Genomic DNA, 19,179 nt, shown 5'->3' on the forward strand with positions numbered 1-19,179 from the left:
TGCTGCTGTTCCGGGGCCCTTGTGCAGAGAGATTTGTGTGTGACAGCCTCGGGCCCAGACTCTGTCACCCCCTGACCACCCCCCACCCCCCGACCCAATGCCTGCTTGCAATCACAAGTGTCACCCTGGTTGTCCTGGGACGGTAGCAGGCTTTTTGTGAGTAGAAAAGGTTTAGAGAGACCTGGAGTGGGGTTTATTGCGAGGTGTGAAACCAGGTCCATAATAAAGAAGCGGAGAGGATACATCTCATCTCGCTCCAATGATGGGATTTCCTGCCCCCTCCCTCTGGGTGGGAGGGGAGCAAGGGAAGGCGAAAGAAGCCCAGAGAAGGCAGATGGAAATCAGCCCCGAGTTTGAATGGAGGAAGCAGCTCTATCACCGCTATTAAAAAAAGGTCTATATTCAGGATAACATCAGCCAGATGTAGATAATAAACAAACGTAGGCCGAACACAGTAAAAGGCCATAAGTTTCTGCCTGATGTTCACGCAAGGATGAATTATCTTTCCCCCAAGGACAGAACTGGCCTAAGAGGAGCTTCGATCCTGCTTCCTGCCAACAGTGGAGGCGGGGGCTGCGGAGATGCGGGTAGGGCTTCTGTGGGAGGCTGGACGGCAAGCGGGCTGTTCTGTGTACAGGGAGCGCCACGGGGGCCCCGGCTCAGCTCAGCCAGGACACTCCTGGCTTTGGCTCGGGGGTCCTGACGGTGAGAGGAAGATACTGGGGCGGGCGGGGAGCAGGGCCTCTGAGGAGAGGCCCCTCCGCTCACCCGAGGGTCAGGCTTGTGGAGCTCACGGCTTCCTGGCAAGGAGGCTTCAAGAGAAAACATCCTGGGCCTGACCTGGTCCGGGACCTGCCAGACTCATGTCTCCTCCGGCAGCCTGCAGGCTCCAAGGTGGGCACAGGGGGCTGCTGGGGAGCTAAAGAAGGCCGAGGCAGGGCCCAGAGGGGATGCCCCGCTTCCACCACGGGCCAGGGCTCCTCCCTGAGAGCCAGGGCAAAGGGAACAAGGCCCTTCCCTGAAGCGATCAGGCCAAAGCCAGGCTTCAGGGATGTGAGCAGACGCCTGATGTTCCAGGAACGGGCAGGAGAGCCAAGTTCGGGCCCTGCGTCCAGTGTCACGTGACCCGGCAAGAGACTGAACCCAGGTCCTCAGGGTTCTGAGGAGGCCCTTCCCCAGCCAGCACACGGTGACTCTTAGAGGACTAACCTGGTGGTTCTGTCCACGTGGCTGTAGATGCCAGCTGCTCCCTTCATGAATGAAAAAAGAAACAGCCTTACCATTGGGCACTTACTCCTGCACGTGACCAGCCAGCCCAGTGACCCGGAAGCAGTGATCAGTGGCGATCAGTGTGGTGTGTAGGCTGGGGGTGAGGTGGATCTGCAGATGTTCCGGGTCTGCACTAGGTGGTCCCCATCTGTCTCAGAGAGAAAATGTGCAGCCAAGTCTGCACTACAGGCTGGAGACGTGGCTGTGGATTGGAAACTCCTAACTAAGGCTCGGAGCCCCTTGAACCCACATGCACGCGTACACGTGCGCACACAAACACGTGCGCGCAGACACGACCAGACCACCCCCGCCCTGGCAGTACACACTAGAGTTACCCTGGGCATCTGGAGGCAGTCGGTGCTGGGCCTCCTGTAACCGTAACCTCTTGACAGCCTTTGAAAGTGAACTGTTTCTTTGTTCCCCAGTGCCTGGCGGTGCCTTGCAGGGCGACCACTTGATAGATGCGGTTGGACTGACCTGTGTGAACCACGCAGGCTGATGGCAGCGAGGTGAGGGGTTCACAGCACAGGCAGTGGTCCGAATGCGCTGCCGGGCCTCTGCCACAGCCTGGGTAGGGCCTGGGGTCCTCTCTTGGATCGCCCACAGTGACTCACACTGGGCACACTCTCTGACGGGCAAGACGGGACACCGACCCAGAGTCTTGGCAACACTCCCGCTCTGCTGAGTAATTAAAAATGCAACCTTTTCAACTTAGTTGGTGATGGTTGAAGGCAAGGCAGCCTCAGGTGATGGAAAGAAAAGTCCCTGGAGGCAGGGGAGCTCCGCGCCAGCCAGCCCCGTGGGGAGTGCTGTAACCTCACTGAGCCTCAGTTTCCCACCTGAAACACGCACAAAGGGAGACCGTGAGTTTCGAGTTCTTTCCAGCTGTGGCTCTCTTTTATCAGGAACGCTGGAGCAAGGTGCTGCAGTGGTGGGAGGGGACGACAGCATTCTTCTGTGCAGACTGCTCTCTCCATAACCTGTTAAAAAGGAGCATTGACACTGCCTTTGACCTTGGAGTCATAAATCATGCGGTGGAGCGGGGAGAGTCTTGCTGGCCGTCCTCCTTTTCAGCTGCAGGACCTTCTCAACTCCTGGGGCTTAACAACTATGTAGCCGCAAAACATGCCGATCATTGGTCGGGGATGCGCTAGAGGCGAGGTGTTGCCAGCTACAGCAACGGGGGCCTTTGTAACGGCTGCATAAAACCCTCCCTCGAGGTCTGAAGACACTTGCACATTTTGCTGGCCTGGGGCATCAGCTGTGCAGACACCCTTTGACCTCATTGCTGCTCCATTTACCGAGACTAGGGGATCACAGCCTTTGGCTGCATCAGGAATGAAAACATTTTTTTTTTTGAGTTGAAATCCACTGTATTTCAAGCATACAGTTGTTGTTTTTCTGTTTGTGACTATAAAAACAAATAGATCAACACACTAACCGAAAAGGAAATAAGACTTCTGCGTTTCTGACCAATGCAAGGATACCAGTTTCCACCGTATCCTTCCTCGATCATCAGGGAGGAATGAAAACATCTTTATCCAGGTAGAAACAGCCTCCAGGTACCCTCCACCAGTGAGCTGGCTTTACCTTTTAAAATTGCCTTTAATGTACTGTTCAGTGACCAGCCAGGTGTTTAATTTTTCCAGACAGTCAGGAAGATGGTATTTGCACGTGACAGGTGGTCACTCATCGGAGTTCTTGCCAAGTTTGTCAGCACTATGTTTTCTGCAAACGTGAATGCAATTTGCACATTTATCTTTAAATTCTTGGCTTCACTTCACCATAAAAACATCCTACCTAGCACGCCTTAGGTACCAACGCTGATATCAAAGGGAAAAACAACAAGAGAGGTCTGTGTTGGCTGTGCTACCTCAGAAATCGAACTTGGCAGCCTGAGCAGTGGCTGGGAAAATTCCTGCAAATCTGCACATCGAAGCTGTTCTCCGTCAGGCGGTCTGCCAAGAAGCATCCCCATTCCGCGTCTTCCCTCTTCTTAAGGAGATAATGGGATAAGCTCAGATTCCTTCAGCACAAATGTCAGAATCCAGAGGCCTGTCCTGTTGCACCCGGTCAGTGGGCACCACACCCCGATGCCCTGCTCTGGGGAGGCGAGTACAGGGGGCAGGGGAAGGGGGCAGAGGCACACAGACTGCACACCCCCTGCCGCTTCTGTCGGGGCAGGGTGGGGCTGGGGCCTCCGTGGACAGCGCTCTGCCCTCGAGGAGCCTGGAAGTTGGTGAGTGGCAACGACGGGCATTAATCAGATCGGCACAGGAATGAGAGTGCGCTTCTGAGCCAAAATAAGAACCATCGGGGAAGTGATCTGGTCTCTGTGAGGCGACCTTGTGCAGGGCAGCCTCCCCAGGAAGGCTGAGGGGGGCGACGTCCTCCATGAGTTGTGTGGGAGAAACCAGGATGAGAAGGGTGGGCAGAAGGGCCGAAGCAGAGGGGATGGTGTGTGCCAGCAGCCAGGAAGGGAGGCACTGAGAGTGCCCAGGGTAACTGGAACAGAGGCCAGCGGTGCCCGGTCAGTGGGAGGCATCAGCAGACGAGGACCTCATAGGCCCCACTGAGGACTTAGGACCCGGCCGTGGGACGGTGGTAACGATGACAGGTGCAGGTCCACCTGGTCAAGAAACCCATGGATGACTCTAAGTCCCTGTGAAGCCGGGGCGCATGTGCCCTCCACTCTTCAGGGGGAGATTGGCAGGAGGATCGTGTTCTCATCCTTTTAATGTTTTTAAATCATTTTATCAACAAGAAGGCAGGGTCCCTGGTCCTATGACTGGATTGGTGTCGTGTCTAACAGGGAGGGGCTCTTTTGAAAATGAGGGAACCAATATTGAGGAAGTCCCAGATCATCAACCATGTTGCCTAGAAAAGGAGCGCTGACCCCCAAAGTAAGACCCGAGGCTTCCTGTTATGAGGACGCCGTGAGCCCCACCCGGCACCTGGCGAGGTGTGGACAGTGCGCCGGGTGAGAAAACAGATTTGGGGACATACAGACCAGGGGCAGGTCACTGCTCACCAGCCCAGCGTGGCCGCAGGGATGCCGCGTGGCCCCTGGAGGAAGGACAAAGCAAGAGCATCCAGCCCAGGTGTGTGGGGCAGGCGCAGGAGGCTCACCGCTCAGACAGCGGCACAGCGGCCCAGGAGGACAGGGTGGTGCGTGCAAGGTGCTGGGGGTGTATTTGGGGGAGGGGGGTTGTGTTTGGTTGGCTTCTGTATTTTTCTGCATCCAGCTTTCTTTAGCCATTCCGAGGAGGCTGTGGTTTCTTTCTCATCTATTTTTCGGGGAGTATAATGTATACGTGGTAAAAGTCACTCTTTTTAGGTGTGCAGTTCTGTGCATTTTGACAGAACTGTATAAGGTTACCCTCGTTTCACTGCCACCTCAGTCAAGCTGGGGACTGGCTCCAGGACCGTGTCCTTCCCTGTCGGTGGCCGTGACCCATGCGCTCTCCGAAGGGGAGAGAACTGGGGACGGTGCTCCCCAGATGCGGGCAGGCCACCCCAGCACAGCGCCTCCCCACATCCCCACGCAGGGAGCTCTGCCCTCCTGATCGCCTGGATTTGAAGCCGCAGCCTGGGCTCCAGAAACCACCCCCACAAACCACAACCCAGGGCTTGAGCAAGTGCCGGGCAGGTTGCTGCCTCCTCAGCATGGCTGCCCCTCCCCTCCGGGGCTCAGAGCTCCCCCGCGGCCCCGCAGAGCCAGCTCTTCCTCAGGACCCAGCCCCACCTGCCCATCGCGGCCTGGACGGCTGGCTGCTGGGCTCGTGCTGCATCGTCTCAGCCCCGTCGATGGAGGCTGATTCCCTCGCTCTGCAGATGCAGACAAACTGCAGAGAGGGGGCCTGGCCCTGTGCCCTCGGGCTTCCCTTTCTCCTCCCGTCCCCGCGGGATTCCCCAAGTCCTACCTCTTAGGACAAGGGCGAAGATGCTTGAAGAAAGGGGGCGTCAGTGCTGGCAGAGAAGGGCCAAAACCGGTGCTTCTGGTTTCGATCACCATTTCAAGACGAATTGAACAACGAACCATCTGTCCAATACGAGGGTGCAGGGTAGGGGGTGCGCATCTCCGGCATGGCTGCGGGAGTAGGGGTCCATGGGCTCAAGGAAATCGAATGGAATTGAGGGGGGAGGCAGAAGGAAGGGGGGAGGGTACAGGAGACTGAGGCAAGCCCCGTCTTCCTCTTCCTCTTCCTCACTGGGTGGCCGAGGGAAGGTTTGCTTGAGTCCAACAGCCCAGAGCGAGCAGCTGGGGCCGGCCTCCAGGTGAGGACAGGAGAAGATTCCAGGAGGACAGGGAAACCCGGCCCTAAGTCGAGTGTGCAGGAGAGGGGCTTCCCAGGATGGTACAGCTCATGGATGTCTTGTTCAGGGGAACGTTATTTCAGGTGCAGTTGGGGGACATGTCTGGCCTGGGGTGGGGGGCGTCATCACCACGGACCCCAGTTTGGAATCTTGGGGGTTTTTTTCCACTGGATCCCCGAAACCCTGCTGCTTCTGCTGCCCCACTTTGTTTCCACCATTTCCAGCAGTCGTGACTGAGCTAACCATCCCCAGGGTCCTTCTGTCTTTCGCAATCACACTTTCAAAACAGGCTGAAGAGAATTTGATTCTGTTAGAATCTGATGTTAAAACAATATTTCGTTTCTCTTGTGAGAGGAAATATGTTGTTTGCCTACATCTGAGCCTGCTGACCAAAAAAAAGAAGAAGGACTCTCTCAAAACAAAAAAGAGATAGCGCTGAGCCCGGGCACACATTCTGAGCAAGACGGACAGACAGAGTCGGGCGTAGCCTGTGTTATTTTCCAAAGAAATGCCGAGAAGGTCAGGGATGTTTTCAGATGTGCTTGGGTGCCCCCCACCGAGTCACGACAACCACGGAAACATGTTTTTCTATCTTCTTCGTAACCTCGGTTTTCCTCGAAGAGATGACATAATGATTAACCCCCATTCGACACACGACCACTGTGAGCTTGGGGGTCTTCTGCTGCCTGCCCAGTCCACACGAGCAGGTCACGCCCAGGAGCCTCAGGAAGGGCTGTGGCCGTGCAGGGGGGCCCCTTGGGATTCCGTGGGCAGCAGCATTTCCTTACTTCCTACTGCGTGCCTCGAGGTGCCCCTCCTCCCTGAAATGCGTGATGTGCAGGCTTCCCGTCTTGCTTTGTGTGTCTTTACACTCTGGTGGGCTGCCAGGATTTCAGTCAACCCGGGCCCGAACGCGGGGTGAATGAGCAGGGCTTTGGGAGACATGTGAGCTGCGTTTTGTTAAAACCTGTTTGCTGAAACGGAAGAGAAGCTGTCTGTCTGGTCATTCCTTGGAAAATCTTGTCTTTGTGATTCAAACATGAAAACACAGGGTCCTTGGTTCAGGGAGATCCTAAGGGCATAGCGAGCATCAGAGCGGAAAAAGGCTTTATCTGGCCCGTTGTGTAGACAACTCCAGCGTCAGTAGAGGGGGAAGGACAGGAGGGAACTTTCTGGTGTCACGAACATATTCTATATACTGATGATGGCAGTAGTTCCACGAATGTGTGTTCTTCAGGACTCATAGAACTGTTTGCTAAAAAGGGCGGGTTTTACAGTCCAGGGGCCTGTGACTCCCCGGGGGGCTGAGTGCCCAGGCGCACGGCCCCCTGCAGTGCCCTCTGTGGCGGACAGATGGCTGGAGAGGCCAGGCACTGGCCTAGAGTCCCACCGGGACAGTTGTAGACACAGGGCCAGTCCCTTGTTTTGAACTGAAGTTTCTTTCCTCTGGCAGGTTCCTCTTTGGTGTGACTAGACTTGGGGCCCCAAGTGGCAGCTGGAGTTGGGGGGCGCTTTGGGCTGTGGTCACCCCTCCTCTGTGGCCTTCCTAGGAGCACAGTGGAGGGGGCTCTGCTCCCCCAGACTTTGATGGGCCTGTAAGCAGGGAGAATGGGTCTTTGAAATGGATTTTCCAGCTGAGGAGGGACTGCATCTCCGCTGTGCGAGCCTCCCCTCCTGCGGCTCTGCCTGATGCCTGAGACCCCAGCAGGACATGTGCCCAGGTGGGACAGCAGCCCTTCCAAGTGACCGCACCGTGCCTGGAAAGAACCCTTTCCACTTTCTGGAAACCTTGAACTTGCCCTCAAGACACTCCAGATCCCAACATGCCCTTTTGCTTTACCCACTTACACACCCACCAGTTCATTGTCGCGCATGCCCCGTTTAAGGAGCACCTGCTGTGTGCCAGCCCTGGGCCAGCTCCCTTCACCCAATCCTCATGGAAACCCCAGAGGGGGCCGGGCCAGCATCCTGTTTACAGCCTTAGGGGTTTTTCTTTTTTCTTTTTTTTTTGGCTGCAATGTGCAGCTTGTGGGATTTCAGTTCCCCAACCAGGAATTGAACCCGGGCCATGGCCGTGAAAGCACTGAATCCTAACCACTAGGCCACCAGGGAACTCCCAGTCTTAGGGGTTGTGTGGTGCCCGTGGCCATGTGACCACCCATGTCAGGCTGGGATTCAGATCTGGGGTGCATGACACCCACACTCTTTGTTGGCCCTGCTGGATTCTTACAATGCAAACTGTGCAAGTGTTGCCCTGGGGACATGTAAATAAGTCTAGAAGTAGGTGTTACCTTCTCAAATGATTTCAGTGCGTAAATGGAGCACAAGCGCGCTCTTATGAATCTCCTCCACTTGCACCGAGGATAGAATTCGACATCTCTAAGCTGACCTATGGTCCCCCCCTGCACTTTTCTCTCTGCATCCCACATCTGCAGCCTCATCCTGGACCCCCTCCTCCTTGCTCACCTCACCCTCTGCCAAGACTCTTCCCAGCACAGGGCCTTTGCACGTGCTGTGCCTTCCACCCGGACTGCTCTGCCCTCAGCTCTGTGTTTGACCAACCCCTGCTTCTCCTTCACGTCCAGAATTGTCAGCTGACCCAGCAGGCTCTCCAGCCCTGTCGTGCTGTGCTCTTCCCCCCCCCCCCCGGCTCCTACCACTGTTTCAGAGGCAATTCCAGTTTGGGGGGGGGGAGGAATTGTTTGTTGTATGTCTGTCTCCCCCACCAGAGCTCGAGCTTCTCAAAGCAGGGGTTTGTCACCATGCCTGTCACCCACCAGTGACAGAGCACATGCTCAATAAATATTTGCTGAACGGATCCAAGCGGTTCGGTCTGAGGGCAAAAAAGTCATTTGACTCATAAAATCAAATTCTGACTCATCCACCCTGGCCTTCCTCCCCAGGCCCCATGAACCCTGGAACGCCATCAGCGAACACACACCGCACACCACTGCTGAGACTCGGAGACCTGGATGACAACGATGTGAATAGAAGGCAGGGCCCGCGGCCCATTTCACAAGGGCCACCCAGGTTTGAAATGCTGGCGGATCATTTTTAGAGTTAAGTGATTTGTTTATATGGTGCCTTTCTCAGAGAGAGGCTGAAGTTTGAAAATCTCAAGTTCAGGTGAAGCCTGTACACAGAGAGCTGGATCTCCCACAGGACAGGAAGTGAGGCACATCGCGAGGGTCTGCGCCTCGCCCCCCCTCACCCTGCCGGTCTTCTTTGGAAGAAGACATCCTAAAGCAATGAGACTCTGACAGTCAATTTTACTGCTCCTGGGAGCAGCCCCTTTTGAAAAGTGGAAGGGTAGGGGTGAGGATGATTGGTAAGGTATCACTCTCCCCTCTCAACCCCCAGCATGATTCATCTGCACCTGCTTTTCTCCCACTCATCGAGTTCTTCCTTCACACACACCTCTTATTGAATCTGGTTTTCCGCTAGCCTTCCGAGTCCTGAGGGCAACACTGCTGCACTGGCCATCTCGGGAAGGCACCCCTCACCTATCACCCACTCCACACACACCCCAAAGCCGTCTCCTTCATCCAGGATGGACGTTGACATCTCCAACTGCATCTTCACGACAGCAACTACTCAGATTAAAACTGAGAAATTCGGCATGATCCAAATGTATAAAAATATTTGGATATTTGACTGAATTCAATTTTCTTCCAACTTTTGCTTTCTGAAACTTTCAGAACACTGCATATAAAATTCAGCCAGTTTCACCATCCCAGGAAAAGGGGCCCAGGAAATGTGTTATTAAAAAGACAGTGTTTCCTCTCTCCAAGAGAAATGAGGATGATTTAATGCTGCATGAGACCTTGGTCTCTGAGCCACAGACTGACTTTTGTGTTTGCATATCTCTGAGAGCAGATAATGCCAAAGCATTCACAGAGGGACACAGCCAAGATTCTAAGAGATGCCCCAAGAAGGACTGTTTAACTCGTCCCAACAAATAATCCTATAATATATTTTAAAACACTTAGGCGTAAGTCCTGTGTATGAAGTTGTTATGGTTACAGAAGGAAAAAATAAATATTTGTGCACACAGACATAACATGAAGTCCTTCTACAGTGAAAACAATCTCCACTGGAAAGGTCTCTGAAAGTCAGAGATGGAGCCTGGAGCAGACGGAGCTAGTGACGGGGTGGGGGCTCAGCCTTTAAAGGCACCTCTTGGCATCCACATTGTCCATGAGCCTGGTTTAATAACATAAAATGAGGGGGCTGGGGGAGAGAGGTGAACAGACACAAAACCCAAGAGCACTGTTATTTGTTTATTTTCCACTTGTGATGTCATAAGCAGGAGTTTTGCCTGTGTTCTAGTTTATCTCCAATAAATAAATAACTATGTACAAATGTGCTGAGTTTACAAAACGGTCGAGGAAAACCTTTGCATTACAAAAGATACATTTACATGATACGCTTTTCTCCATACACAGAAGCACGAAGCATTTCATTCCTAGCTTACTTGAACCAAAGACCCTGTGTGGCAATGTCTAAAGGTGGGTACCTAGGCTTTTCTACCAGAAAGCAAAGCTATAAAAGGAAAATTCCTCAGTTTCTTGAGAATATAGGGCCTGACTCGGCCTGCTACTTATTACTTATCCACATTTAATCTATTCCAGAATGTTGGAAGCTGTCTGGGACAGCTCTCCTCAAATATACGAAGCAGACAACCCCCTGCTGATCTCATTAAAATGCAGATTCTTGTGCAGTAGGTGGGATGGAGCCTGAGTGTCTGCATTTCTAACCAGCTGGCAGGGGCAGCTCCAGCCTCTTGTCTCTGGACCACGTTCCAAACGGCTGGGCTTAGAAGGCCCCTCCGAACTGGGAGAACTTCTCGAGGGCCTGATCAAGGTGAGGCCCTCATTGGCCATGCTCCAGGCTGCATCCCCAAGCTCCCAAATTCAAGACACCAGTAGAGCTGGTTTTATTTGGGCCTACAAATGACACGAACGGTAAGAGTCCAAATGGTCATTGGCATGAATCCTGCAGCTCAAAACTTTCTTACACTGTCTCCCGGGAGGTGCTTCCATCTTCTCTCAGTTTAGAGCGACCATGTGAACAAACATTTTCAACATTGTCAAAAATAACTCAATAATAATAGGAATAATAATAATGGGAAAAGACACTGCATAAGAAGCTTAACAACAATGACTACTTTTCAGTCCAAATCAAAACAACAACAACAATAAAACGGAGGTTCATTGTTTAAAAATAAAAATGAAAATCTCCTTGCGTTGAATTCCTGTGGTAGTCCAGCAACATTAGTCTAACAAATGCCCTTCACATCTTAACCTTTGTTAAAATGATATTGCTGTGGAGGCCTGAAATTTCAGGACAAATTAGCAAATCTGCTGAAAGAACAAATTCCCAAGCATTCTTATTTCTAGTGTTTTTGTTTCTGTTTCACATAACAGTTCTGCCCAGGCAGACAGCTAAGGGCAGAAGTAGGGTCCAATACAGGTAGGGTGGCTCAGGTGGGTTGGCCGAGTTCCTGGGAGGGGTCAATTGGGAGAAATGAAAGGGCTGAAATGCCGCTTGGCTTCATAAATGCGAGAGGGCTGGAAAAGATAGTATAAGGGCCCCAGGACAAGTGGGAGCACATAAATATATAGACAGGGAAGGGGAGAGAGGGGAAGGGAGAAAGGAGGGAGAGATACAAAGTGAGTGCCGGAGACACAAGGGTAAGGGAAAGAAGCCGAAGAACAAAAAATACTTACAAAATAAATATCTTGGTCATTATCTATGACTCAATTACACTTCACTTAGTCCACTGGGATGAAGTCTGCCCCAAGGCTACCAACCAAGAACACTCACCCCTCCTGTGCCCCTCGGTGAGGGCATCGGACACTTCGCAATCTTGTCACTATAAAACTGCCAACTCTGCCCACTTGTCCGATGACATCATAGAAATGGCTGGGGCCATACTTCTTCCAACGCGCCCCCCCCGCCCCCACAGCCAAGTGTAGAAGCAGCGAGAGAAGAGGAGCGAGCGTCTTCTCCGGTTCTGACGCCAGCCAAGGTGCTTTGGGGTAGTGGGAGAGAAAGGCTGGAGAGGGGAGGAGCAATGAGGCCCAGGAGGGAGGAAAAGGCCACCCAACACCTGGGCCAGGGAGGGAGGTCCCTCAGAGTTTCTGAGGCGTCCGCTCGGTCTTCACGTGCTGCAGTACCACCTCCTTGGAGGGGACCCCGCACTTGTACTCCAGCTCCGCCCGCGAGGTGCCTTGCTTCTTGCGCAGGTGGCAGAGGAGCGCCAAAAGCGCCACGACCAGAGACAGGCTCGCGATGGAGATGCCGACGAGCACACCCGAATGCAGAGGCCCCGCGGGCGGGGGCGAGGGGCGAGGGGTGGCGCCGGGAGTCGGGCTGCCCGGGAGCACCCCAGAGCCGCCGTCCTCCTCGTCGCCGCCCTGGTCGCGGCCGCTCACCTTGATGGGGTCACAGTCGGTGCCAGCCTGGCCGAAGAGGGCCGTGTCGGGCCCGCAGATGCACTCGTAGGTGCCAGGGAGGTTGCGGCACTCGCCAGGGCAGTAGCCGTTGTTGCACTCGTTGATGTCCGTGCACACGGAGCCCTCGTCCAGGATGTAGCCCTCGGGGCACCGGCAGACCGCCAGGTTGTTGGGGTCACAGTCGGCCGGGCACGAAGTCTGGTTGCAGAACATCTGGCACCTGTGCGGGGCGTGGGGGATGGGCACGAAGCCCTCGGCGCAGATGCAGAGGTAGTCAGTTCTGCCCATGGGCTGGCACTGGTACTCGCAGTTAGTGCCGAAGCACGGGTCCACAGTCTCCACGCACTCGCCGTCCACCAGGTCGAAGCCGGAGAAGCAGTGGCACTGGAAGCCGCCCTTCGTGTTGACACAGCTCTGCGGGCACGGACTGGGCACCTGCGTGCAGTCATCCACGTCCTCACACCGGTGCTGGTCCGCAGCCAGCCGGTAGCCCGTCGCGCACATGCACGTGTAGTTGGTGGGCGCGTCGGGGAAGCCGGGGACGCAGAAGTGCTCGCAGAGTTGGTGGCACGGGTGCTCGGCCGGCACCGCACAGGAGCGCCCGTCCGCCTGCAGGGCGGTGTCGGCGGGGCAGAGGCAGCTCGACGCCCCGGCGGTCTCGTTGCACGCGTGCTCGCAGCCGCCGCCCTCCACGCTGCAGGCCCAGGCGCCCGGCGCCTCCCGGCCCCAGCGCGCCTCGGCCTCAGCGGGCGGCACCGCGCACTCCAGCTTCACCCCGAGGGGCATCACGGCGGCCGAGCTGCCCAGCGGCAGCGCTTGGAAGTCCGCGCCGCGGGCCCCGAACGGGGTGCTGTAGGTGACGGAGACGCCGGCGGCCGCCGCGGCGCCGGGCTCCACAACCAGCGGCCGGCAGGAGGCGGCGAAGTTGAACTCGCAGAGGAAGCCGTTGGCCTCCGCGCCGCACTGCAGCTCCTCCCAGGCCGGCTCTCCCGGTGCCAGAGCCCCGGCCGCCGAGACGGCGACGCACAGCGGACCGCAGAGGGGCGTCCCGTCGTCGTGATGCCGCGCCCACCTGCTGTAGCTGGTGCGGTTGTCGCCCGTAACCCACTGGAAGCCGCGCAAGGGCTCGTGGTGCCCCGGGTCGCCGCAGCCGGGCGGGAGCTGCAGGCCGATCCAGAGCCGCGGGCCATCGCCGCCGTCGCCACTCAGTAGCAGGGAGATGACATCCGCTGCAACCGAGGAGCGCACGGTCATCAGGTGGCCCCGCAGCTGCTCGCAGACCCGGCTGGCGGCGAGGAAAGTCGCGGGACCCCGGAAGAGAGCGAAGCAGTCGTGCTCGACGCACTGGCTGCCGAGGGGCTGCGGCTCCGGGGGCGCCGGGAGCCCCAGGCCGGCGGGGGCCAACACGCCGAGGAGCAGGACGCGGAGCATAGTGTCCGCACGCCGCGCGCAGGGGCCCGGCCGGGGCTGAGAGGCGCAGGGCGCCGCCGGCGACAGCCGCTCGCGTCGGTCCCGGACTAGGCGCGTCCGGCTGCGTCGCGCAGCCCCAGCGAGGCAGCCTCTGACAGGCGGGCGGGCCAGGGCCCGAGTTTATAAGTGCGCGGCCCCCCTCCCTGGACGTTCGGGAAAAGGAAGGAAGTGCCTGGTGGGAAGGGCTGATGCTGCATTCTCGGATTACTGGGTTCTCCGGGCGCCCTGCGCCCGCCCTCGCGCCCGGGATCACCTCGCGGGGATGAGTAAACTCGGTCCCGGCTGGGAGGTCCTCGGGCGGGGCCAGCAGCGCAGCCTCCCGGGAGGACAGCACCTCTGTCAGCGCGGCGACAGGACCCGCCCCACGCGTGCAGCCCTACAAGGGGCTTAACCCGCAGCCCTCCTTAATCTCCGGTCCTCTTTCTTTTCCTTCATCAATGTGTTGTTACCACCTATTTCAAGGAAAAGGCTGGATTGCGGAGCTCTGGGAAGAGGAGACTGGGCGAGGAAGGCTTGGAATGAGAGGTGGGGACGTAGCGCCCAGGACCTGCAGGGCTGCGGGAGGAGGTGCCCGCCACCCAGAGGGTTTTGGGAGGGGCTGCCTAGGGCGTGGCTTGCCCCAAAAAACACGAGCGCAAGGAGAGCGAACCACACCCTCCCCGGCCAGGGCGCCTAGCTCCGGAGAAGGAGGTGCTTGGAGACAGCGGGCGTGGCTAAGGCGACCACGCTCACAGGAGGAGGACTGGCCTCACACCCGGTCCCCAAGTGGGGACCCACGAGCCCCTGAGCGCCAGCTGCCACGGCCAGAGCTCATCTCATCGCGTGAGAAAGTCGTGGGGACACTGTCAGGGCGGCAAGGTCTTGCCACCCTTCGGAAGTGGTGGCAGGCGAATTCCCGCCGAGCCCTGTAGGGGCGAGCGAGTTTAGCCTGTTTGGTCTGAGTTCTAAAAGCATCGCAGAGGGACAGTGCAACTAGCACCCCCAAAGGGACCCGTGGTGTGCCCTTGCAGGGGGGGTCTGTCTTTTGAGGGTTTTTCCCTTTGGCTGAGCAATCAGATTGACACAGAGGAGCACATAAATGCCAATTGGACGGCAAAGGACATAGACGAGGGGCTGTCCTGGGCACGCGCGGAGTGGGGAGCTCTGGGAGGAGACTGGAATCTGTCACTTTCGCGATCTTATCCGCTCACTCTCGGATCAGGAATGCGGAGGGGTGGGTCCAAAGCAGAACGGTGAGGGGCAAACTTTTTTTTTTTTTTTTTAACACCCTGCGCCATCCTCCGCTGCGGTCACTTACTGAGACGCGCCAGGCGGCGGCGCTGTTGAACTCTAAACGAAACCAAAGACGTTGGTGAACTCGAACTTGGGTTAATAAGGGTTAGGGTGTGGGGACCCAGAGGCATCTCCCAGGGCAGGACACGCGGACCCCTCGTCTTACCCGCGGATCGGGCCCCCACGCCCAGCAGAGCCCAGGACTTGCGAAAGAACAGGAGAGTGTGGTGTCTTCACCTGCGGAAGACAAGCACCTGCCGGCGGACAGACTGACCGCAGTGACCAAGGGGGCGGGGCGGGGACACTCCGAAAGCGAAAGGGGGGAGGCACTGTGGTCCCCTGCACTCCCTGACGCCTGCCCACGGGCGCAGAGCCTCCTGAATATCCCGCTGCCCCTCGGTACCCCACGAAAAGGGACACCGAGGTCTGAGGGTCCCCGGAGTGGGAGCGACTGCCCCTCCAAGAGGAGGAAGGAAAGACCCCCAGATCGGAAAGCCGCGCAGCCCAGGGTGGGGACGGGGCAGGCGCTGGCCTGACATCCCACTGGCTGCAGAGCTGAGTCAGGGGTCATGACTCTGGCCGCCCTGGAGAGGCTGTCTCGGTGCAACGGGCCCGGAGCGGGGCGGGGCCTCCAGACACCGGCTGGAACTCGCCCCTGCAGAGACCTCAGAGGTGGGCGCGGAGACGGGAAAGGGGACCGGACCAGCCACACCCTTTGTTCAGCATTTCCAAAGGATTTCAGGACTACGGCGAGACAAAGCCTTAAACGAAGGGCAGGGCCCTGTGAGCCCGTGCCAGCCCTTAAAGGAGTTGAGAGACGTTCAAGCGTCAGGTCTGGCCGCCACCAGGCTGGGTCACTTCACGGATGGGTTCTAGCTGATTCACCCTTAGCCAAAGAGCTTTATCAAGTGTGGCAAACAGCTTTTTTCTTAAGAGACGTAAAAAAGAACTTTCTAGTTCTAACATGAACACCTGCTCGTAGACTTGTTAACCCCTAGGTCCCCTGATGAAGACCCTGCTTGGCAGTGTTTCTCTCCAGAGCACGTGGGCAGCTGTCCCTGCTCTGACTTAGAACTTAAGCGTCTCCCGTGGGGAAGGAGAAAACCGATGTGTGGAAATGCACAATTCCAGGTGCTCAGGGCCTCGGGACTGTGAGAAGTGGGGACTGACTCCCAATTGTTGCTGGTGATAAGAGCCCCAGGCCCCCCGGGGTGGAAAAGCCTGTCACTAGCACCTGACGACACAGGACAGGGTGGAGAGGGGTGCATACCCTGTCCAATGCAATAGCCATAATCACCTGTGGTTATTTAAACTAAAACTCATTGCATTAAAGTTAGAAATTCGGTTTCTCAGTCTCACTAGCCACATGTCAAGTACCCCACAGGCTCGTGACTACAAATTGAACATTACCGAGAAAACACTTGATCATCGCAGAAATTGCTATTGGACGGCGCTTGTCTACACATAGAGCCAAGTAATGACCTCAGGGAAGCCATTGGTGGGGGCATATGAGTGTCCCTTCTAGGATTCCAAGAACACCGTCTTGCAACCATTGTTGTTTTCAAGGTAATTGTTGTGAAAACCGCCATCAGAATCTAGAAGGGAAACCTTAAGAAGAGTAAAAACTGGGGCTTCCCTGGTGGTGCAGTTGGTGAGAGTCCGCCCGCCGATGCAGGGGACGCGGGTTCGTGCCCCGGTCTGGGAAGATCCCACATGCCGTGGAGCGGCTGGGCCCGTGAGCCATGGCCGCTGAGCCTGCACGTCCGGAGCCTGTGCCCCACAATGGGAGAGGCCACAACAGTGAGAGGCCTGCGTACAAAGAAAAGTAAAAACTGTATAATCACTATTAGTACTTGACTAATAAATACATCAATATTATTTTTAACCTGGATGTTAAGTATAATAATTTAGATATTAAGAAGAAAGACATTTAAAAGATAAAAACATTATGCTTATAAGCCATAACAGTGTTAAAATATAGACACAAAAATTAAGTCTCTGTGGTGATGCAGCAACATATGAATCTAATAGTGGAAATTAAATGCCTGGTGAGCAAATGTTACTCAATAAACAACAGTCTGCCACTGTAGCAGAACGCAGGCTTTACTAAATATTTACTCTCAACCAGACTTGAAGAAAGAAGTGAGGTGAAAATTAACAGTACTTTACTGGCCCATTCTTTATAAAAAGAAAATATGTTGCATCTACCCAAACCCCACATGTGATACCATATTTGATGATGAAAGACCGGAAGCTTTGCCCCTAAGATCAGAAACCAGACAAAAGTGCCTACTCCCACCACATCACTCAGTAGTGTGCTGGAGATTCGAGCTAGATTCTAGCCGGGGCAGTTCCACATGGAAGTCAAATAAAAGGCATCCAGAATGGAAAGGAAGAAATAAAATTATCTCTTTATTCATGATATTGTCTTGTTTGTATATGGAAAATCCTAAGAAAACTATTCAAAAACTATAAGAACTAATAAACAAGTTCAGCGTTACAGGTTACAAAATCAATACATAAAAATCACTTGCATTTTAGCAATGCACGAATTGAAAATGAAATTAGAAAACAATTCCGTTTACAATGGCATTAAAAAAGAATGAAATACTTAGGAATAAATTTAACAGAAGTGCAAACTGTTTACTCTGAAAACTGCAAACAATGTTGAAAGAAATTTTAAAAGACCTAAATAAATGAAAAGACATCCTATGTTTATGGATTGGAAGATTTAATATGGTTAAGGTGGAAAAATTCCCAAAATTCATCTACAGATTCAGTGCAATCTCTATTAAAATATCTGCTGATTTCTCTACAGAAATTTTCATGCCGATCCTAAAATTCACATGGAAATTCAAGGGACTCTGAATAACCAAAATAATCTTGGAAAAGAGAAACAAGACAGAAGGATTCACACTTCTTGATTTCAAAATTTACTACAAAGCTGCAGTAATCAAAACAGTGTGGTTCTGGCATAAGGAAAGACATAAATCAATGGCACAGAATTGAGAGTCCAAAAATAAACCCTTTGAAGATATACAAATGGCCAATAAGCACATGAAAAGACGCTCAAAAATAAAACTTTTTGTATTTAATTTTAGTCAATTAATTTTCACAAGGGTGCCAAGACAGTTAAATGGAGGACAGAATAGTCTTTTTATTCTAGCCATCCTAGTGAGAGTGAACTGGTTTCTCAGTGTGGTTTGATTTACATTTGCCTGGTGGCTAATGATGTTGAACATCTTTTCATGTGCTTATTGGCCATTTGTATGTCTTCTTTAGTTGAATGCCTATTCAGATTCTTTACCTGTGTCTTAATTGGGTTAGTTGTCTTTTTATTATTGACATTTTCCAGCGACTCACAGATGCTGGTGCAGGTACACGGCCTATTTTCATCAACCAGGGTTGCAGACCAGCTACTACAGACCTCGGGGGTCTGAGAACAGGCCTGCAGGATGGTTTGGCAGCTCGCGAGTGAACAAACTGAGAACATCTGGAACTTGGGCAGATGGGCCCCCCAGGGGAGTGAAGGAGTCACAGAGAGCAGCTGTGGGGAGGGAGCTCTGCTCTGGGGTAAGGGGCTGCCAACATTTGAGTTCATCACTCAGAAATCCCACTTCCACCCACGGGCCTGGGGGTGCCTGGGTTCCGTCTAGCTCTATGGGAAGAGGGGAAGGGAGTGGCTTCCCGCTGGGAGTACCTGACCCCACTCACCTGCACCCAGAGCCAGCCCACCCACCAAAGGAGGGGGAAGCATTCACCCATACCCAAACCACTGGGAATGCTTTTCAGACTGGGAATAATTCTGAAGCCAGATCCCAGAGAAGCACTGGCAAAGGCTTCTCTTTAGAGGTTTTTTCTCCTTTGGATGGGACTTTTGGGACATTTAGCAAGACCCAGCCTTCCGAAGTCCCTTAAAGGACCCCCCAGGAAAGGGGACAGACTTATTTCATGTTCCACAGGCAACGAGGAAGGATGCTTCCTCCTTGGAACTGGACGTCACTTTTATGCTCCTGATGGCCAGCTGGCCACTGAAGAATTCGGAGTCAACAGATGCAGGGGAGAATCCTGGCAGCATCGTCCATGGTGCATATTTAAAACTCCAGCTGGTCCTACCACAACCAGGATAAATACACACTGCTGATAACATGCAAATCCAGCACTTGAAATATGCTACAGGGAAACTAGGACTCTGCTTTCTCACAGTGTTTGCTCTTCTGCTGTTTTCCTATGGTCTGGAGCTTGGACATCATTTTTGTATTTTATCCTGTAATCTCAAAGTCGTATTTCATGGGGAGTTAAGCAATCTCTAAATCAAGGGAAAATAATGGTTGAAAAAATATATATTTGGCTTCCTGTTTCCCAGAAAATATTTGCCGCCATTTCCATTTCT

The 19,179-nt window shown here is 54.3% G+C and overlaps 1 protein-coding gene across 1 annotated transcript; it reads right to left on the reverse strand.

Annotated features, from left to right (window-relative positions):
• Positions 1–9,853: 9,853 nt before the first annotated feature.
• Positions 9,854–13,923, reverse strand: THBD (thrombomodulin). The gene has a single exon (XM_004327521.4). It carries the CDS (start codon positions 13,473–13,475, stop codon positions 11,721–11,723), a length of 1,755 nt encoding a protein of 584 aa, XP_004327569.3. The 5' UTR covers positions 13,476–13,923; the 3' UTR covers positions 9,854–11,720.
• Between the last annotated feature and the right edge of the window lie 5,256 nt (positions 13,924–19,179).

Source organism: Tursiops truncatus, chromosome 15 (assembly GCF_011762595.2).
Source record: "Tursiops truncatus isolate mTurTru1 chromosome 15, mTurTru1.mat.Y, whole genome shotgun sequence".
NCBI lineage: Eukaryota > Metazoa > Chordata > Mammalia > Artiodactyla > Delphinidae > Tursiops > Tursiops truncatus.